The sequence below is a fragment of the Syngnathoides biaculeatus genome, chromosome 18 (assembly GCF_019802595.1).
Source record: "Syngnathoides biaculeatus isolate LvHL_M chromosome 18, ASM1980259v1, whole genome shotgun sequence".
NCBI lineage: Eukaryota > Metazoa > Chordata > Actinopteri > Syngnathiformes > Syngnathidae > Syngnathoides > Syngnathoides biaculeatus.
Window position 1 is genome coordinate 3905454 of NC_084657.1, and position 22658 is coordinate 3928111.

The 22658-nt window shown below is 43.0% G+C and overlaps 1 protein-coding gene across 5 annotated transcripts in view; it reads right to left on the bottom strand.

Annotated features, from left to right (window-relative positions):
• Positions 1–1188: 1188 nt before the first annotated feature.
• spns2 (SPNS lysolipid transporter 2, sphingosine-1-phosphate) overlaps positions 1189–22658 on the bottom strand; it is a 57139-nt gene continuing 35669 nt past the window's right edge. For all 5 annotated transcript variants that reach the window (XM_061802774.1, XM_061802776.1, XM_061802775.1 and 2 more), the window contains 10 exons: positions 19492–19643; positions 17728–17794; positions 15428–15570; positions 14321–14476; positions 14033–14222; positions 12699–12764; positions 12091–12189; positions 8667–8830; positions 6740–6786; positions 1189–3902 (listed from right to left, as the gene is read on the bottom strand). In XM_061802774.1, coding sequence (XP_061658758.1) covers positions 6744–6786; positions 8667–8830; positions 12091–12189; positions 12699–12764; positions 14033–14222; positions 14321–14476; positions 15428–15570; positions 17728–17794; positions 19492–19643 — 1080 coding nt within the window. In that variant the 3' untranslated portion in view covers positions 1189–3902; positions 6740–6743. The remainder of the gene's footprint in view (positions 3903–6739; positions 6787–8666; positions 8831–12090; positions 12190–12698; positions 12765–14032; positions 14223–14320; positions 14477–15427; positions 15571–17727; positions 17795–19491; positions 19644–22658) is intronic.

The following is a 22658-nucleotide window of genomic DNA, read 5'->3' on the forward strand; positions in this document are numbered from 1 at the left end:
ACAGCCCTGTCATGAGCACATTTGTTTGTGAGATTTGCATTCACGTTAATTCAGCAACAGCTACACAAAGAGTGCCTTCAGTCACACTTGCTCATGTCCCGCAAAAGTCAATCTTTTTTTCCCCCATATGGCTTCCCTGTGATATGTCTTTGCATCAGTTCCTTCCTTAAGAATTAAGTAGCATTTCCTTTGAACTGCATGACTTGGGTCAAACATTTTCGGTAACCTTTTAGTCGCTTATTGGTTGTCAAGTCTGTTTGGAGTTGGAAGATGGAGCTTGATCCTTGTATTTGGCTTCATCTTCTTATAGGACTCGAAATTGTCGATGGGTTTATATTTTAGTCCGAGATTTAGTGGTTGTTTATTTGTGCCCTTCCTTCCTTCCTTCCTTCCTTCCTTCCTTCCTTCCTTCCTTCCTTCCTTCCTTCCTTCCTTCCTTCCTTCCTTCCTTCCTTCCTTCCTTCCTTCCTTCCTTCCTTCCTCTCTCCCTGCTTTCCTTTCCTTCCTTCCTTCCTTGCTCTCTCCCTGCTTTCCTTCCTTCCTTCCTTCCTTCCTTCCTTCCTTCCTTCCTTCCTTCCTTCCTTCCTTCCTTCCTTCCTTCCTTCCTCCTTCCTCCTTCCTTCCTTCCTTCCTTCCTCCTTCCTTCCTTCCTTCCTTCCTTCCTTCCTTCCTTCCTTCCTTCCTTCCTTCCTTCTTCCTTCCTTCCTCTTCCTTCCTTCCTTCCTTCCTTCCTCTCTCCCTGCTTTCCTTTCCCTTTCCTTCCTTCCTTCCTTCCTTCCTTCCTTCCTTCTTCCTTCCTTCCTTCTTCCTTCCTTCCTTCCTTCCTTCCTTCCTTCCTTCCTTCTTCCTTCCTTCCTTCCTTCCTTCCTTCCTTCCTTCCTTCCTTCCTTCCTTCCTTCCTTCCTTCCTTCCTCCCTCCTCCCTCCCTGCCTTCCCTTCTCTGTCTCCCTCACACTAACCACTCAGAACGGTTGAGTGTGATTTCATGTTCTGTGTGTGATTTTCCAGCCTTCCCGTTACCTTTAATTTAATGTTTCTTACTTCCCTTTATTTGTCTTGTTGATTATCTCATTTGAAGCCTTTTAGTGCAATTGAAACTTTCCGTGTGGTTGTGCTGTTTATGTAATTTCTGCTTATATCTAGCTCGTTTTTAAAAATGTTTTTGTTCCCCTGCATGACACACAGACACAAAGAAAACATAAGGTGATTAAATACTTTAGGTTTATTTGAATTACAGGTGTGTACTTTTTTATTTTTTCATTTTTTTAAATCAACCCCTGACAGGAGCATCACAGTTCAGTTCTAGAATAGTATCAGTTCACACTTCTCTTGGGTCAACCTGCCTAAAATTAAAAATTAGCTTTTTTTTCTGCACAAACATCAGAAATAGAACAGGTTTCTTTATGTACAGGATTCTTGTATGACAAGAAATAGTGCAGTCTCGATACATCACCCCAATGATGATTAACATAGATTTACTAAATACAACAGATACTGAAGGACTGGTGCTAGATCAACTAAATTTGGCAAATCAAATCATGACCCACTTAGTGACAAATGCCGTGATATGAGCATGAAAAGGTCTCTAGGGTAGAGGCAGGTACATGGATTGAAATAAAATCCCTGAACATTAAATGTGCAAAATAGTTCAACTTGTTCTTTAAACAAAAAACGAACAAACAACAACCCCCCCCCCCACACACACACACAAAGGGAAGCATCACTTTGATGTTCCTTCTGTGTGTAAAATGTGAGATAAGCTCACAGGTTTAGCTTTAGTGATGCAAAATTGTACTATTTCGATACAAAAGGAAGAAGAAGCAGTTGTCTCAAAACCCAATGACGAAATACAAAAGTGTAATTTACACAAACCAAACAATTCCCTTTACAGATGATTCATAAATACATTGCATCCAAGCCATCACTTTACAATATATTACGATTGCTACACGTTTAGGAATAACAAAATGAACAGAAGGTAAGAAGCTTAGTATATTAAGAGGATGCACATGTATAAACGCGTCAGGTTGGACACCGTCACATTCAGTGAAGCTAAAGCTAATCATCCGAGACCAAGGACACGGCCCACACACAGGGCCCGTTAAATCATGCGGTCACTTCAGCGCCACAAGGACTCGTGCGACGTCTCTTTTATTTCTCCCCCTAGGTCATCTCTTCCTCAGCATGCCATTTCCTTGCAAGGCTGAAAAGTGCTTTTTCTCTCTCTTTTGCATGCACCTGTTTTAAAACTGGACTCGTTATCAGTGGCTTCAGTTCGGGTTTCACTAAAATTGCATCTAGCAGGAAGCTGGAGCGGCCGGCTACAGCAGCAGCTTCGTGCATTCAGTGTGTGGTAGAACTGCACGTTTTGAAATATACTTTTTCGACTTTAATCTCCTCATGGGACAAAAGGGAGGGAGGGGGGGCTAGCGATGCTCGCTTATCTGTTGGAACATTTCCTTTTCCTGTCTGGGATTTAGAATTCCTTCAGTAATAAACTAATGGCTGTGACTGCAGGTCATGTCAAAGGTTCTTTTCTAGTCAAGGCATGAGATCACTAAAATATAGGTGTGGGGGGAGGGGGGGGGGTAAGATGTTATTCTATCCAGTGTGGGCTGGACTGAGCTCTATCTAGAGTCTCTGTGGTGGTATTTTGTCCAGAAATTCTAAACCAAGAATTAAGAGAGCGAGAAAGCCAGCTCACTGATAAGGCAGTGTGGCTAAAAAGCGTCCACAAAAAATACAAGTATTGCTTCCCATGTACATCAAAGCACAACTTTATACATCCCCAATGTCACAATAATAATTCCATCCATCTTTTGGGGTAAAACATATACATACAATAAATTATAAAATATATAATCCAGTGTCCTTTTTTTCTTTGTTTGTTTCAAACCACCCAGATTGTATCATGTTGATCCCTCTTCCGACTATCACAGGCAGTAGTAACCTCCTTTTAACATGGAGAAAAACAAACAAACAAACGTAGCAAAAAAAATATTTTTCTGAACTTTCTCCCGTCCTGGTCATGTTCTCTGGCACACACTGATTTAAGTGCTCAAAGCTCAAAAGGATTTGCATATGAGGCTCATCGGAAACAGCTGGCTTGCTCTGTGGACAGGAGCGCTTTAAGGCTGATTCACTGACCCACGCACAACAACTTTTTGGCTCTCGGGTGAAGACTATGTTTACACACACGGCACATCCTTGCTTGTATTGCCAACGTGGCAGGTAAAAGCACCTTTGCTTTATCTCAAAATCACGTGACCAGATGAGCACTTGCAGGTTTTACTGCACCATCTTTTTGTTAAGTTGCTCTGCTTCAAGTATGCAGTGTTTGGTCTGTTTACAGGCTTTAGATGGTGGAAGTTAACGTGGTCGGGGCCGGGGGGCACAAGTGTTATCTTTTTGTATGAAAGGCTGAATGGTGCGTGTAAACATAGTCAGTGGTGATGTCATGAGGGTGGTCAGTGCAAAGTCTGAAGGAATGTAATGACACTATGGCACTTGGTGCAGGTTGACAGCCAACTGACGGACAAGCAGACAGACAGACAGGGCAGATTCGTGGTCAGCATTCAGTAGTATGGCATCAGGAGATCTCACAGAGATCACCTCCTCCCTCTCGGAATCAAAGTTCAGTGGATCCTCACAGACAAGAGGCGAGGAGGACACCGGCTGTCGAGTTGGCAGGCTTTGGCACGCCGCTGTGCACCTTCTCACCAGCTTGTGATTTCAGAGGCATCTCCAAGGAGGGGCCAGACGCTCCCTCGAGTCCAGTCAAGAAGCATTTTCATGGATCCGTGAAGAGGAGGAGCCGCAAGGGTGGAGTTTAAAAAACAGCTGCCTATGAATTTGATCTCCGCTTTGTCATCCCGGCTGCTGCTTCTTCACTCGGGTGTCACCTGAAAGGACGAGAGGAGGCGGATTGTGTGGTTAGTGCGTCGCCCTCGCTATGGGAATGTAATTAATGTTGAGGCCCAAAGCTCTTCGGCCATCTGTTCGGACCTTCCTGTTACCAGTAGCACCAGCCTGTGACCTACATATTCATACCAACATCCCACCCAACAAGTGACAATAATGCATTGTTGCTGGCATCAACTCTACTTTATATCTTAAACTGGATAAATCAGAAGAATAAAGTGCCCATATTCTGTACAAATACCTACACTATGATATTTTACGTGACATGCTCATTCAAAATTAGCAGCATATTCACTTCTAGATGTACCACTTCCACCAGATGGACTTTAATTTGTGTGTTGTAAATCCATTTTCAATTAAAAATAAAGTAGCCTCGGCTCTTTCACAATCTCAAAAATCTCTCCTCTGCTGCCGAATACGCAAACACAAGTAAATGGATGAAGAAAGCTTTTTCAAGGTGCCATTGCTGCGATGTGATCAGAATGGATGAGAACGGTGCCGTGACCCGCTGTCGATTCTGGTCTGTCATTGGTGGCCCCGGTGACCCCGTACACAAAGTACAAGTGCTGCTACAAAGGGATTAGCGACCGCGAGCTTGGCACAGCTCCACTCGGGTACAGAAAACAGACCCCAAGAATTGACAGATTTGAATATTGACCCCAGAGTAGGGACATTTAATCATTTTGTTAATTAACCAGACGTTGGGCTCGTATCTCTACCAAGAAAGCATGCTCTATGAAGGATTATTTGATATAGTTCGTTGAGTGGGGTGAACAACAACTTAAATGACAAACTATTGCATTTGGGATGAACTACAAATCCCGTAAAATGATAACCGTGTGGAGATTTTCGTGACTAGAGGGAGCCATTGTGCCAATACTAGTACTCGTACTGCACTTGTAGAATGACTGCGCTACACTACAGGTTGGTATTTGACGTTTATTTCAGCCGCTTGATGATGAAGTGCTGCCTCCACAGGTGAAAATGCCTCCAATCTCTTTATTGGTTCCTACTCTTTCCACCTACCCCTGTCCTGATTGCCACTGTAACAAAGTCCATACTCCCTATTCACCTAGCAGTGAATCATACTAATAAGGATGCTCATTTTCATTCCAAAATGTCATCAAATAGTTTGAATGTCACTGCGTCTATAAATAGGACTAATGATTCTTTTTAACGTCTGCAAGGCTGGCCTGCTCCCTCCCAGCTTTACTGTTCCTGAGTTAATGGAAGGTGGCGAGGGAATAAAGTCCAATCAGGTTGATTGAGTGCTACGGCGCTGACAGGGTGCAGCTCATGATTAAAGCAGTTCTTGGCTACGCACTTGGGCACGAGTGGAAGTGTCTGGTAAAGGAGGTCAAATATTTCATTGCTTCGTGTGTGTGACGTGCGGTGTCTTCCTCTTGGACTCAATGAACATGTGAAAACCCGCGGCTGTATAAACACTCGGAACAATCTGGACAACGGTGACTCAGAGAGAGGTTTCGCCTCGAGATGTGATTTCCTTCGCGAGGGGTGTGGTTCCCGAAGAAGTTCTTATTGTCGCATCTCACGCTGACCTCGTTGACAGCCAGGCTGAGTCCATCCGCCAAGATTATTAATCGGATTTTAGCGTATGTTAGTATTAGTCTAGGATAGTCAATCACAGTGTCATAGATTAGGAGATTACTGCTTCACTTCCTCATTTATCAGCTAAAGTGCCTCCCTCCCTCTCGTAATTTGCTAAACACGAACTACTACGACTCTCTCTGTTGTGGTCCAGGCGCATTGGGGACAAGCGATGCAATCATCAACCAGATCCAGCAAACGGAAGAGGACAACTTTCCTTGGTTCCAAGTTTTTTTCTCTCCGACACGTCAGCGTTAGTGGACACTAGTTACCAACCTTTAGGTATCAAATCTCACTAAGAACAGATTGTGTGCGTGATCCTTTAGTTTTAACAAATATCAAATGTGCAAGTGATGTGGTAACCCAAACTAAAGATGAACAATTGCTTGGTTGATGACACCATCCATGACTATTTATATACGTTGTGTGCATACAGTGTTTCACATGGTGTTGAGCGTACAAATCATCATAAATATTGCTACAGCAGAGTATTTTTAAAAAAAAAAAAAAAAAAAAAGTAACATTTTGGATCTTTTGGCTGAACCTGATAAACTCTAAAAATCCAAGTCCAAATGAGTCAAGAGTTTAAAGTTGTTATTCTGTACCGGCGACTACATTTACTCCTCATTGTTCTACTGTGTGGACTTGGCTGCCGAGCTGCCCATTATTGTCCCCCCCCCCCCCCACCCCCCCCTCCCCCCCCCAAACTTGGTTAATAATTAGAGAGCTTGGGCTGCATGTGTGTATGTCTGATAAAAAAGAGCCAGGAAGCGGGGAAGAATGCGAGCATGGCTCTTGATGATGCCAGGTAGTGAGTGGGTCAAATAACCACACCAAGAATGTTACAGACCCTTCAAGGACACAGCTATTATTAAGCAATCAGACGTGTGCATTATAAATCTGGATAACCTCACATCAAGAGCGGTGCGTCTGGATGAAATAAGTGTCTTTCTTATCTCGAAGTATGCTGCTTCGTGCCAAAAGCCCTTTGGCGTTCATCCATGCAAACAATTTCTATACCGTTTTTGAGCTGGAACATTTCCGAGCCGAGAACATTGTGGACTGACCGCCATTCAAACACAAGCCACATAGAAGCAGACGACCTTTCATACTCGACGCACACGCTTCGAACCCAAGATGCTGGCATGCAAATCAACCAGATTATCATCAGTGACTCATTTTGGTGTTGACATATTAAAAACAAAATTACCTGGTCACACCTTCACCGCGGTGGAGGGCTGAGGGAGCTGGCTCAACCTGATGAGACAAAGAAGAAATATGAGACTTGGGATACCAGATAACAGGAGTTTGTTCATGTTTTCAAAGTGTTATTTGTTTAAACCTTGCAAAGCAAATCAGCGTTGCAAGCATCAGTGCTATTATTAATGGAAACAGTGTCGCCAAAAAAAGACATCATCCTAGAAATACAACAGTGCTGCCTGAAGCTAGAAATACACACGCTCCAGTGAGTATACAAGTTTGGCTCTGAAGCTTTATAAATAGCTAAGTATCCGACGATGTACTCAAAGAAGGGGAAAACGGTGCTCTGTGAAGTCAGTTGGAATTTAGACTTCAGAGGCTTTGTAGCGTGAATGTAATCTATAAATATCAGCCACGGAATAACCCCTGTCGTACAAAGTCGTATACGTTTGTCAACTGTTCTGGGTCCCTGAGGCGATTGTGTTACATAAGACCCGCTGATCTTGAAGTTTTTCTTCATTCAGATATACACATTTGTTCATGGAATTACGACATATTACAGAGGTATGTAACAGTATGTTTACTGAGCATGTAAGATACACCTTGTACATACCACTAATTTATACAATGTGTACAATTATAAGTCATTCATTAATTACTCTTTGTACTGTCTGCCTCTCCTTATCATTTCCACACTGTTGAATGAAAGTCAAATTCCACGTTTGTGTTTTTTAATACTTATCAAAACTTTTAAAAAATGCATTATATTCACTCTGGTTTGCAAGGTATTTTGTTGCATTTATAGGAACTTTTCTCCATTTACAATTAGATATTTACCATATGGAAACGACTATACTTTGATGTATTGGAGGAAAACAGGATGACACAATAATCCTTTTTTTTTTTTTTTTTTTAACTTTTTTTATTTTATTTTAGGGAGTTGGGGTCATTGTTCCACATTTGTTGCCTTTTTCCCGAAGCAGTGACCACGGAAACCACATCATAGCATCCTTATGGCAGCCACCCGAAGGCCTCAGTGAAATTATACATTTAACAATTCCCACGAGACACATTAACAGCTTGGATGGTAGCCTGACAAAAATATTTCAAAGTACTGTACATAACTTTCCACAAACTCTTCACAATGTTTCCCAATAGCATTATATTTCAGGCTCTTATAATTGCTAGTACAAATGTATATTTTCTGCTTAAACGATAGCAAATGTCTCTTTTCTCTCCGGGAGGTGTTTCAACATGGGAAAAACGAGTGTTCGGCAAACAGGACAAAGAGGCTGACTGACTGGAGACAAGATGGCAGGCATCAGACTGCCATCCTGTCTAAAAATGTCCCTCATCTTGAACAGGAAGGAAGTTATTTCTAAAAGCGTGGGGAGCCGAGGAGTATGTCAATGTGAGGAAAAATTCAGACAAAACAAGCAGAGAGAAAAGAAAAAGTCATAGCTCGCCCCATTGCTTCAGCCTTTTAAGGCAATGAGCAGTTATTGTGCCCTGCGCGTTCACAATGGGGTGTCGAGAAAATAGACAAAATGGTAATGGATCGAAAAACAAGTCACTACTTAGATCCTGCAGTTACATGAACTTTGTGGTCATTTTTGGTCCCCCTGAGTCTTTTAAAATTAGTCATTGGCATTTTTAGAATACACTACAATGTAGATTTAGAATCGAAACTGTACTAAGTGAGAGAGAGGTGTGTGTGTGTGTGTGTGTGTGTAAAACACGAGACTTTATTAAGAAGGATTATCAAGAATAATAATGATTTTATTCTGCGACTAAATGCAATGTACCAAATGCTTGCCATCCAGCTTGATAGTTGGGACGATGGGCTCTAAATGCGCGCATAAATTATTTAAAGCCGGATTCAACCCATAATGATTGAAAAGTACTAATGTATTTCAATATTGCCAAGAGCCACTTACTGATTCTGAGCCTTCTCTCGGTCATCCAGAAAGAAGAGTGCGGTGGCCAGGAAGAATATGCCGCCCAGGACGATGATGAAGGGACAGAGCATGAGGGCGTAGCCCAGGCTGAGGAAGCGCCACAGCGGCGACGTCGCGTAGCTCTCACGAAGGCTGTCGGAGATCTGCACCAGAGCGGAAAGGAGGTTTCGTGTCAGTAAGGTGCATAGGAGCAGATTGAACACATGCAAAATGGCCTTCTCTGGGTCACACACAGGACCTGCGTGACTCCCCTTGGGAATAGATTTAATCAATGTTCGGCATGATGGAAGGCACAATTACACAGCTGACGGCGCATACGCTACACTGTATTGGACAATAATATTGGGTCATGTCACACTGATAACAAGGGAACATTTGCTTCTGGGAAGAGTTTGGGATGTGTTATTTTTTTGGGCACAGGCATAAATGACGTTGAGCCTGGTGCACCACTGTTCTAGTTTTCAAATTATTTGATGGCTTTGGCCCAAAAATGTGCCTTTTTGAAATGTTGTCAGTCATTTGGGAACAGAAAATAACCTTTTTCAAACTGTTCCCGCAGAGTTGGACGCGTACAATTGTCCAAAATGTCCTGATAAAATGAAAAAGTAGAATGAGGAGAATTAAGGGGTCTTGTCCACCCTCATGAGAGACTGTCCATACAGTGTAATGACATGGGAATACAGTACATTGTACCAAAGAACAACACCAGGAGGAGAACAGGCCTTAGTGCGCCTCTATTCATGTCTCCACACGGTGACAAATGTGATGGAGAGCCCCGTGGCTTTTAATAGACCCGAAATTATTCGGAGGCATGCAAAACAAGGACAAGAGCTTCTTGTCTCAGGGTTCAAAGGTTACCCTGGTGAAAACGCATCAATGAAATGTTCACCTCTGCAAAATGAGATCCTCTAAGCTCGTGAAGTACTGACAGGAGGATGTGTGCATAGGGTGTGTGTGCAGTCTTCATCTTCAGCAGCTTCTTGTGCGTCGAGTGCAGATTTTGTTCACGTGTGTTTTCCGCTACGATAAATGACTGCCCTTGGCCAATTCAGCTTTGCTAAAAATACGCAACAGCTGCTCGTCTAGTTATACTTTTTTCATAGGTGATTGCTGAGATTGTTCCCGACCCCCCCTCTCTGCCGGCGGCCATGTCTCACTCCTAAGTCTATTATGTGTGTCTCTTGGGATTCTGACGGGACGCATTTTGCCGAGAGGATGCGTGATGCCACGTTGGAAGTGTCTGCTAAGTGACGTATTGACGGGATTTTATGAAGGCGTCCAAGCCATTAATGGATGTAAATACCACATCTGTTGAGTACATCCTCTGCACATGTCAAAATTCCCCCAAACAGCTCAGTCACAGCTTTCTCCTGTGTTACTCAATCACGTGATCAGTGCCAGACTGCAAGGATGACTGTACACTGTATCTGCCTGTCCTCCGAACGTCACAGTCACTCCATTGCACTTGCATGCTAAACCTCAGTTTATGAACTGAGGGACTGGGCAGTGACGCACTTGCAGCCTTGCGGCTCTCGTTGGGTCAGTGGTGTGAAACCCTGGGACTTTGGCCGCTGCCGGCAGATGGAAAACATTTATGGATTTGGTGAAGAATGCTGCCATGGATTCAGTATTCAACTCCATGTGCAGTTGGGTTGATAAAAAATTAAGTTGTGCATTTATAAAAAAAAATACAATGGGTTGGGAAAGTTGCATAGTATTTGCCAACTAAAGCAGTCAGTGTTAAGTTAAGAATTTCACAATGTGGCAGAAACTAATGTTTTCTTTTTCTTAATCATTGATATTTATTTCTCCATGAAGGACTTCAAATCATCCATCCATTCACACCTACGGACAATTTAGAGTTTTTCATGAACCTCACATGAATATTTTTGCAATGTTAAGGAAAAACCCATGCATCCCATCCTGCCTTGGCTCGCATTTGATTTGAAGTGATCTCCTGTCCTAAATCCACATGGTTTGTTGGTTTGCCATTTGCAGCTCTAACACCTTCAACTCTTGTGGAAAGGCTTTCAGCAAGGTTTTGGAGTTAGTTTCTGAAACCATTTGCCCATTCATCCAGGATCATATATGTGAGGTCATAGACTGATGTTGGCCAACAAGGCCTGGAGTTGGCAACTTCCTGTTCAAACAGGAGTACGCATTAGTGCATAAATCAAGGTTCATAAAGACATGGATGAGAGAATTTGGTGTGGATGAAATTGACTGGCCTCAACAATCCCGACTTCAACCCAACAGAACAGTTTTGCATGAGTTAGAGGAGAAGACTGAGGCCTTCTCGCCCAACGTCAGGGTCTAACCTCATAACTCCGCTTCTGGAAAGAAATGGTCATAAATTTCCTTAACTACACCCCGAAACCTTGTGGAATGCCTTTCCACGAGACTTTAAACCGGTATAACTGCAGAGGTTGGTAAACCATGTTAAATCCTACGGATGAAGAATGGGATGTCACGTAAATTCAATTCAAAATTCATTTTCAGATTGACCCACTTGGACTACAACCCCGACTTTCCAAACTCCAGTGAAGAAAAATACGCCTCATAGTGACTGAAAACCGAAAACCTGCATTTAAGGTTTAGGGAATGTAATATGAATGTCTTTTTTTAATTCTATTCCTGTGATTGACTATCAGCCCCTGCCCTGATTGAGGTGTTTGCGTTCATTCGTAGCAATGAAGCGATCCTTTTGCTTTGGTTTCATCTACACACTTTTCTTTTCAAAAACCTGTCACCACTGCAGATTATATCATTCTTGTTTTCTCACCTTCATAAAAGAATTTAAAAAAGAGACAGTTCCAGAATGGCTAAACAGCTGCGGCTGAGAATCCATCTCGATTCTTGAATCAAAGACTTCCTGACTCAAGCCCCCTGTGAGCATTACATAGAATTACACATTACGCAACGTACACCCGTCAGGAAGTTATTCCTGCGATAACAAAGTGGACTTTGATATCCTTGATGTCACTGCAGCATTTGTGGTGACTCATGTGTTTGTGTTTTGTCGATACAAACAGCTCAGGCTTCTTCCTGTGTACCTTGGTGAAGTTATGTCAGTTACAGTTTCGGTCATCTTTTAGCAAGAATGACAAGAATTCTTGTTGACCAAATTATGTGGGTCCTGTGTTACACACCACTGAGTGCAAAGCAGAAGCTTCATTTGTGTCCCATGGAAGCTGTTATGTGTGTGAGCGCGAGTGGGTGCTGCCGGGTGTGACGGTCTGCTCCACTGGACCTATGAAATTTCCTTAGAACATCAAATCTCCGATGAAACAATGACGTCTCAGAGCTGAGGGGGGGGTAAAATTTCACTTGCCACATTTGACACATTCCAGCTCAAATTCACAACCTGTGGCGAAGCACAACTATTTCACTGAGAGAGTCTTACCAGGCCAATTAGGTATGGACTTCCTGCGTCACCCAGCAGGTGAGAGGTGAAGCTCTGGAATGCCACCGCTGTTGCTCTCCGCGTGGGAATAACCACAAACTGCACAAAGAAGTGAAAATTTTAACATTAAGTCAGGTGATGAGGAAATAACGTGTCTGTTGCACATTAGCAACATTCTCTGATATTAGACAACAATAAACAGATTACGTGATATACCCATACATGGGAGTTCAACTCACTTGCTATCTTGACTCACTTAATAAAACTTGCTTTGGACAAACAATTTGATGTGTACAAGTATTCTTAAATCGATTAAAAAAAAAAAAAAAAAATCAAGCTGTATTTGTTGACAAGGGTCAAACCAGTTCTTAGAAATCTGAACATGAAATGTAAAAAGAAACAACCATTTGTCATCCAAAGGCTAAGTGGCCATCAGCAATTTTGGAAAATCTCAACCCAGACGGGTTTGAATGCGCAGAGAGAAATATATTAGAAACATCTCATCAGCCTTCACAACTAAAAAAATACAGCGTGGGTATTTGTAATTAAATTGGTAAAATAACAATTCCCAGAGACGCCAAGGATAAGTATGGGTTTCCAGTACTTACCATTAAAATGTCGGCTGTGATGGCCCAGTTCAAGAAGAGCAGCGTCTCTCCGATGAAGATGCAAACCTAAATAAAGACGACAACATTTAGCATTATATAGAGTCTACGATTAAGAGCGAGCAGTTTCCACCGTGTGGTTACGAGACACAAAACCACAAGCGGGCTTATACATCATTTCTACTGTGTGTGTGGTCATGCAGCGCTGAATACAACTGCTTTGGTTGCTGCGGCTGAAAAACATGTTATTAGGATTTGGCGCAATTGTACGCAAACGCCGCAGATCTTCAGTTTGATTCTGATGAGACAAGCCGAAACAGTGCATGGATGCTAAAGATTATATGCCTCACATTTATATATATCCATAGTTTGGAACCGGCTTCAAGATGCTAGCCCTACTTTATGTTCTTTTGGGTGGAGCAGTAATCTTTGAATAGCTTGTTGTGGCTGTATGGACAGTACATGAAAGGTGTGGTAGCAGCTGCTATTTCGATTTGACTATTTTCTTAAAAACAAACCCAATGGGATTTGTTTGCAATAGATCTATACGGGTTGCTTTTGTGAGGCACATTTAAACCGGGCCTGTTGATGTGTGTTTCCTCCCGAGGAAATACCCCGCTTTGTGTGTGCCAGACCTCTGGCGGTACCGCACAAGCAGGCAGCCGGAGGCTGGAGATGGAGGCATGGCCGCTGTGAAAGTTGCAAGCCCAGACGCTGTGCCTCTCAAGAAAGGCCTTTTATTCGATTAGTTATGTGTTGTTGAGACAATAGCTGCGAGGGGGCAACCTGCCTCGACCACTGAGTCACCCGCCACGATATAACACATCTGTCAGCGCCGTGCCGCGAAACCTGAGCTGGTCAGTTACAAGTGGGGCGGTACTGTGAGAGGAGTTCATATTTTAACAAGCGAGAGGTCTGAGAGTGCAGGAATGAGAGGAATCACCTGGATGGAGTTTTGGTATGGTGATGGGTGCTTCATAAATTTTCAGTTTTAAAGAAAGACTTTAGAGCTCCTCATGAGCGGTTCAAACAAACCACTTGGGCCTTGGTTTTCCCAAAGGTACGTGTGTACAACCTTATTTTTGTACGCAAATGGCTAATTTTCCAACTGGTCACACTGAGAATTACAAGCACGGAGGATGGGAAGGATCGCCACACGCTTCGATGGGTGAAATCAAACAAAGCGTAAATTTTATGCAGTTTCTTGCATTCCCCAAATAATCAGAGCAATCCCTAATTAAAATGTGAACATTTACTTTCTGGTCAGGAGATCGCTTTTCTTCGGGTACTTGATAATTATTAGAGGGTGGGAAATAAAACCAAGGAGTTCCCCTTACGTAAGCTCCCGTGATGCTCTTCTTTGCCACAACAAAAATAAGGCAGATGAAGATGGCCGAGCCCAGCATGCTGACAGCGCACACCAGGGGATCCGCTCGCTCCGTCTTCTTCCGGCACATGCGCGTGGTGGCGGCGCCGATGAGCACACCCAGAAGGCCCGTGACGCAAGTGATTGCCCCGAAGACAAAACTGGACGAGAGAGCGCACAAGAAGAGGCAAAAGGAAGAAATATTAATATGTTCGCACATGTATGGTTGTGGTTCTGAAATTTGAATTGAACAGCTCACCTCCCGGTGCTGTTGCAGATTTCTTTGGTGTCGCACGGCTCTGCAGTCTTCTGGACCACCTCAGCTCTGGCAAGGTAGATGGGAATCCACATCGCAAACGCACCCGTAGCAAAAGACACAGCGGCGGTCGCCAGGGACGAGAACACGTAGCTCCGACTGGGTGTTAAAAACAAAACAAAAAAAACAACACAACAAACAAACAAACAAACAAAAAAAAAATCAATTTCATCTCATGGGGAAGCATAGACCAAATGAGAATAGATGGACAGGAAGTAGAAAACCCACACAAGTATGGGGAGAAAATACTAACCATCCTAACGACTACTTTGTAGTCCTGATGCACAAATTTCCTTATTTCAAGATCCCATTAGAATATGATCTGAACAACAACTATGGTGGAGTAAATTGGCGAAAACAGGATGTGCAATTATATGTTAATGATCAATGGCAAATTACTATTGCCGTACACATATTACAGCTTTTTGATTGTTTTAAGTTTTTTTTTTTCTAGATTGTTGTCATGGAAACTAACCCTTAAAGCAGCTCCAACACTGACTGCTAAGTAAAGTGAAAAGCAGCTAGACTTGACAGTTTTATGTGGGAGACAAAAATAACACGCTATTAAAAACGACATCCAGGAGTACTGAATGTAGAAGACTGTGTTGCCCAACGCACACACTGTCGCTCGGATGAAGAATACGGCACCTCACCTCCAATATACTTCTCAATAAACCCCATCGGGACGCGAAATTTATGTCGCTGGAAAGCTATTTTAAGAAATGCTCCAACCAAAGGTCACGTCATGACAAAAGTGCACACTGTCACACATCCGAGGCTGCCTTCACTCACAGTCGAGCAGTGTTACGGAGTGGCGGCAAGTGATTGACAAAGACTCACTTGTGTCTGCTGTTGACATTTCCATGACTCTCGTGGCTTCTGTAGGTTAGCCATGGGAGAATGTACATTTTCATCTAAAACCCACACACATCCAAGAGACTTGCTCGTCTTTTCCAGCCCATCGTGCAATCACACCTAATTTGTTTTCCCCCCAGGTGAGAAAATGGTTTGGATGCTACTATGGCTATATTTCTCAATCAGACATCTTACTTTTTAGCGAGCGCCTTCATGTCACACAGCCACGGCGTGCGGGTCTTGACACGTCCTCCCATCTGGTCGGCGCTTCCTCTCCTTGGCTCAGGCACGAAGAGCATGATCAGGGTTGCTGCTGTCATCCCCAAAACGGGAGACACCTATTGCAAGAGTACAAAGGCCTCGCATGAGAATGGCAGGACAGTGCTTGGAAGCGTAAACGTCAGTTGCAGGACAATGATCGGTGTGTTTAAAAGTTGAATGGATGATGGTCGCTGTGTTTGCTGATACGTTTGAACGCACCCGCTGCGCTCTCTGTTGGCGCTGTCCCCTGTGCATGGTGTGTGTGTGCCTTGCTGTTGGAGCTCTTCATCAAGATATATAAATCATACACTGCACTCTTCTGTGACAGGTAATCTTGTACCAACCCCCCCCCCACCACCACCCCCAAAACAACAATAACAAAATAAAATCGTGTAAATTATAACATTTACATCATCGTTTGTGTGGGCTTGTTGCACATTACATTGTCACATTGTTGTTCGAAGGAAATATTTGAAATCCAATTTTTAAAACTCTTCTGGTATTTTCATACTACTCTAAACTTAAAATGACACGAGTGAGTCTGAAATACTTTTTTAGTTTGTTATTGTAGTTGTTCATCGGACTATTTGCCATACTATTTGTACTTCTGTATGCGTATTTTAATTAGACGAATGTATAAAATGGAATAGCCTACAGTTACATTTATATGAAATGTGTGTTTGTCTTTTGTGTGTGTAAAGTCCATACATCACATTAGGACCTTATGAAACAGCTTTATAGGCACAAATACTGCGGTGTGCCAAGTAAGCACCCTGAGGTGCGTATTATCCCAGAGGGTCTGAGTTGGATGTGGCAAATGTGGTTTATTGTGCAGATCTTTGTGGTCTCACAAGGTTTTAAGATTACATGTACTGGTCGTTTCCTTTTCTGTGACACGTCGCATCTGCAATCCTCTCAGAAACGCGAAATGAATAGTGAAAAAATATAATCTCATATAATGTGCTTTCAGAAATCCCCACGCTGTATATGGGAGAAATAGAGATTAAATCCACTTTATCTTCACCATGCTGCTCCATAATACATATTTACTTTGTTTCAAAAACATTCCCTTGATAATTTATTCAGCAAGGTATGGCAAAACCATGACTTTTAACCTTTGACTCCCACCGGGACCATTAGACACTTCCCGTGTCTATCAATCCCATATTTGTGCAACTTGCACGTCATTTCTATGGATCTCCTTTTTTTTTTTTTTTTTGAACACCATTCGGCCAAACAAGGAAGGTGAGCAGGAACACAGCCGGCAAACGCAAGCGGAAGCTCAGTCCAGTGATTTTTACTGACAGCAGGATACGGCCGGTGAAAACACATTTCATGGCTTCATATTTGTTTTCCTCCCACATGCCGCACCACTGACTAATTGGCTTTTGGATTGTTCGCTTGGAATGTCAGCGTGGCCACTGTGGAACAAACTGCCCTGCTCATTGTTATGTATTTAATGTTCCACCAAGACCTGTAGGAATCGACTTCCTGTTTCCTCCAACCGAAAGAACAACCTGTCGTGTCCAGGAATTCAAAGGAATCCTCTGTGACCCACTGAAGGAATGTTTATTTTCTGTTTTTGAAATGTCAATTGCTTCGCAGAAGGAGTCAGGCTCTCACATTGTTCGAGGTTTTTACAAGATGACCTTGAAAGTCAGCCACAATTCGGGAGTTCCGTTTGACATTTCTCGAGTTGGCTTCCGTTATGATTGGTATGCGACTCACGTCTGCAATGTTTTGTCTTGCATCCACCTGAATTGCGGTAAAAACGCATCTCAAGAGTGAAACACGGTAAAAATGCATCTCAAAAGTGAAATCGAGTAGCTATGCAATTTGCTATTAGCTCCTCTAAAGTGTTTTGATTCGTACATTAGCGTTAAGCTAGTGGAGTTTTTTTTTTTTTTTTTTTTTTTAAGACAAAATGATTTACTTTAGTACTGTTTTTGTTCATCCACAAGGTTGTTTGATGAGGTTGGTGCATTCATTCTGCAAAGTTTTGTGATGGATGCTTGCGGCTGAGCCGCCGTCAATGCGTGTGTGACTTGTTTAGCCCTAAACTCTATTTTGCACTGTCACTTCCCCGCAATGTCCATCCGGCCCTGTGCTCCCGACCCCTCTGAACCCCGGATCCGTGCCGGACCCGACCGCAGCCCTGCAGCAGGGGCTCCAAATCTGTCTTTGTGTGGGTGTTTGTGTATATGTGTGTATAATGTGACTGTTGATGCCCTTACCCTCAGTGCCCAGTGCCAGTCTCCCGCAGCTACCTTGGCGCTGGTGCCCAGGATGTAACCCAATCCGCTGCAGGAAAACAACACAACTGCTGATTGGCTACACACCACTGACACATGGATGTCATTTATAAATAAAGCATATGACTCATCGTACTGAATTTACTCACTGTTTGTTTTCTACCCTTTCAATTCACCACTGATTAAAGAGTTGACTGACTGTGCTCTTGATGTTGATAAACTGAAGATGAATATAGACTAGCAACTGATTGGCTAATTGGACTATTAGTGAAAACAGTTGTGTTTGGCAACTGTGGTGTATTTTAAACGGTATAGGTTCTGTTGGGAGCCAAAAAAAAGTAAGTTTTAAGGTAAACATAGGTCTGTAAAAGTCACTGCGATAAGCCCGTTGAGGTGAACAAGCAACAGCTTCTAACGAAAAAAAAAACAACAACCCACAAATTCATTTGGGACAAAAGACTAATCTTATCAGCGTGCTCACAGAGCATATTAGGAATGCACGACGCTGTCAATAAACCACAAATCTGAACATCGGCATCAGATAAACTAGACCCACTATATGAGCGGGTCCAGTTAAAAAAGATGGAATTAAAAAAAAAAAAAAACTCTTGAGGTCATTTCCTTGAAACGATCACAACAATCTCGGTAGGTAGAGACTGGATGACATGTTTGACTGCACTTTGGCGAGGCCAACTCTTTCACCTTCTATTGTGTTGTGTTGTGTTGTGTTGTGTTGAGGGGCAGTTTACCAGGACCCAAATGTTTTGGCAACCCGTAACACACCGTCCGTTCAGGGATCACTTTGGTTTTTCCTTCCCTTAGTTGTTTATTTCCAATCCCAAAACATCATGAACAATCATATCGCAAGGCTCCCACAGCCTGTTTTGCTATTATTGGATTATGCAATGATTTAAGTCTTGTTTTGGTTTCACGTTATTCTAAGGCCATGTTACAGCGTACATTTCTCCTTCCATTAGCGTCTCCTTGATACCAAAGCAGGATTCTTCATGCATGAGCTCTGCATACTGGTACATGCCGTGCCGTGCATAATGTTAAACCTCAAAGGAGTTTTTCTGTGCTCCATTCATCTTTTATCACTCAGCTTTGTTTACTTTCTCCCTGTGGTCCTTATTGACTAAAGTGAACGCTCTTCAGATTTGAGCTCAAAATGCTGACAATTCCCACACCCCGCGACCACACATTTAAAAGTTCTGCGTTCTTGTGTGGGAGATGTTAGCGCAGCTGTAGCCAGGTGAAACGCAGCTGTAACAATGAATCTGACCTTCTTTCTACATGCCGGGTTTTCCATTCAATTCGACCAATAATCAGAATCAGAATCAACATCTGTGACTCTTTTAAGGAATCCTTCCTATTAACTGAATGCCCCTTGTTTTTTGTTGTGAATGTCGTAGCAAACAGCAAAATTAATGGTGCTATTATTCAGAATTTGTGAACGTGCCAGAACTATTGCGTATCTGTTTGAAACTTATGCGACATTATTTACCGATTTTACTCCGAACATTTAGAATCATGAACAACTTTTAGACAATGGAACTTTTTAAGCATGGCTGTTTCAGCAATGACATTTACCCTAATGAAACCAATGCGGCAATTACTACATTTGAATTTTGTCTCTTTCAAGTATCGTTACCATTATTGATAAAATGTTATAAAAATGGGCCATATCTTAATCGATCGTACTCGATACAGAAGCATTTGTGCTGCTATGATTTTTTTGTCACTTACCTTCCCAAAGGGATGGCCAGGTAGAAGAAAGAGAGCATCATGGTGCGCTTGTTATTGGTGAACAGGTCTCCTATGATGGTGGGGGATATGGACGAGTAGCTGGACTCCCCAATGCCCACCAACCCCCGGGAAAGCATGAACAGCCAATAGTACTGCACAGACAGACAACATTCATTGTTGAGATTTTGATCATGTTGGAAGAGATTATGGTATGACACTGATGGAGAAATGTAAAGTATAATGTGGATTTAATTCATCTTTGGCTAAATTAGATTGCTATATACATATGTGGTCTTTTTTAGACATGATAAACTGATAAGAATGTAATTAAAAGGTTTCAGGAGTGGTCACACTGGCAGGGGCACCTGAGTGGGCAGTTGTTTCCATGGCAGCCCACTCTTTGGATAGCTGCAGTACTCCGTGTACTGTCGTGACGTGACAAAGAGATGTGTTTTCCGCTCACGCTCAAATGTCACAAGCTACTTGTAATTTAAAAACTGGCATTGTGAGAGTAGTACATTTGATCACAGTCATTACTTGTTACTTGCATTAAGCCAAAAATGAATATTCTCAACATGGGTGAAAATGCAAAAATGGGATTTTTTGGGGGGAAGGTTTTCTCCAACTCAGGGTCAAAAGTGGTACTGTCCAATAATCATTCTAGGGTCTCAAATTAATTTTGTCATGGGCCACATGCTGGTTATGATTTCCCTCGGAGGGCCGTTATGACTTTGAACCCTTATGAAGGAATTATTACTTCATATAAGCACAACTTGCACATACAGTACACACAAGAAATTGATGAATAACTAGTTGTAAATTTAGAAGCCTATAAAAATAATATGCGTAACCCACCCCTAGAAGCCAATCGTGTTGAAGTGCGCAGGGCTTACCGAAAAAGGATGTGGGATTTCTGAGAATATCTGTGAAATGGCACCTCCCTTTCCGGGTGTCCGCTATTGTAATTTATTTCTTCTGTTTTAGTCCATCCATCCACTTTTTTTTAGCTGTTTTATCCTCACAAAGGGTCATGGGGAGTGCTGGAGCCTATCCCAGCTGTCAACGGGCAGGAAGCGGGATACACCCTGAACTGGTTGCCAGGCAATCGCAGGGCACAAAGAGAAAAACAGCCGCAATCACACTTAGGGGCAATTTAGAGTGTCCAATTAATGTTGCATGTTTTTGGGATGTGGGAGGAATTCAGAGTGCACGGAGGAAACCCACGCAGGCACGGGGAGAACATGCAAACTTCACAGAGGCGGGTCCGGGATTGAACCCAGGACCTCAGAACTGTGAGGCCAACGTTTTCCAGCTGAGCCAATGCGCCGCCCTTTTGATGTGGTGTTTCCTTAATTGTTAAAGTGTTACATGTTTTACGTTTGCGCGTTCTGAAATGTTAAAGTGTATTTGTTATATTGTTTTGGACTTCCATGCCACCGTACAACTTTTTTTTTTTTTTTTTTTAAAGCAACTGCTTTAAATTTGTTTTGCAGTGGTGTTGAACTGAAGTGCATATTCACACCCCTTACATATTAGAATAATTACGTTGTGTATTTTCATTTACTCTGATTGGACCCTCAAATATATGAGATTAAGAGGCTGAGGACTGCTTCCTCAGCTCAGCTGCAAAAGTTCTTCAGCAGGGAAGGACCACTTCATTTCCTCTCCCTCTTAAGTGGCAAGTAAATGACTGCAATCTTGTCTCAGAGTGGTGGAGTGGACCCCCCCCCCCCCCCCTCCCCAGACCCTCCTGCATACGCATACATCTATTTACATGTACGTGCTGTCATTCCTTCCACAGCTCTGGCTGACGAGACTCAGCAGGGAAGTGGGCCAGTCACAGGCGACAAGGAAGCGGACGAGACTGTGACGCTGCGCTGCACTGTAGCCGTACGCTCTAGAGAACTTGACTGGTTCAGCTTTTCAAGCGGAGTGTGGTTGCCAGTTAAGTTCCGTTATAATGGCAGAGCATGTTAGCCTTGGACGGGAAGGTTGTTTTTCTGAATGTTGATTTGCTTGGGTGACCTTTTTGTATTATTCTGATAGGTATATTATTTTTCAGTTTTGGGTAACCTTACCTGTTTCAGCAGTTAATCAAAATCAAGCTATTAATTGGACTTGAACTGGTTCCCTTTCAATCCAGAGAAAAAGAAAAAAATGGGTCTAAAACATTTTGACCGGTAATGGATGTCTGTGTGGGATTTTGAGGACCATTGGATGGCAGATTCTGTCAGACTTTTGGGTTAAGTCAGAAGATCTCACTTCGTTCCATATAAATTTATTTTCACTGTGAGGCATGCGGCGGCACGGTGACTCAGCTGGTAAAGTGTTGGCCTCACAGTTCTGAGGCCCCGGGTTCAATCCCGGATCCGCCTGTGTGGAGTTTACATGTTCTCCCCGTGCCTGCATGGGTTTCCTCTGAGCACTCCGGTTTCCTCCCACATCCCAACAACATGCAAAAATAATTGGAAACTCTAAATTGCCCCTAGGTGTGATTGTGAGTGCAGCTGTTGGTCTCCATGTGCCCTGCGATTGGCTGGCAACCAGTTCAGGGTGTACCCCGCTTCCTGCCCGTTTACAGCTGGGATAGGCTCCAGTACTCCCCACTACCCTCGTGAGGATGATCGCCAAAGAAAATGGACGGATGGATGTGAGGCATGTAGTGTATCGTGTATTGACACGACTCAAAACGCTTCCCTGCCTTATGAGGGGTGACCATCCTCACTGGCGAGTGATACCTTATTGGTTTCACGAATGTTTACGCCTCGATGGAGGTTTGCACTTTCTCAATCTGTTTTATTAAAGACTGTGCGATTGATTCCGTGTGGACGCAAAGCCTTTTTCTGCGGCAGTTAATCTCAGCATGTAATTGCCCCTGAGAGAAATCTTGTTGAATGCACACGGAGCCTCTTAGCGATATCAAAACAAAACTGTCAGGGGGTGGCAAAACTGCAGCGTTATCTTCTAAAGTGTTGTAACCGAGACGAAGCGTCAGCTTTCATTGTTAATTGGATGCAGGGCAAAGACAAAAAAAAAGGAAAAGAAACGCTAACACGGCTATGGCAAAGCGGGAGTGTTACTTAACGAGCACATCATTTCATTCCCCTCATTTCAACATAAGCATATCCGCAATAATGATCTTAACATGTGCTGCCACTGTTTCACCG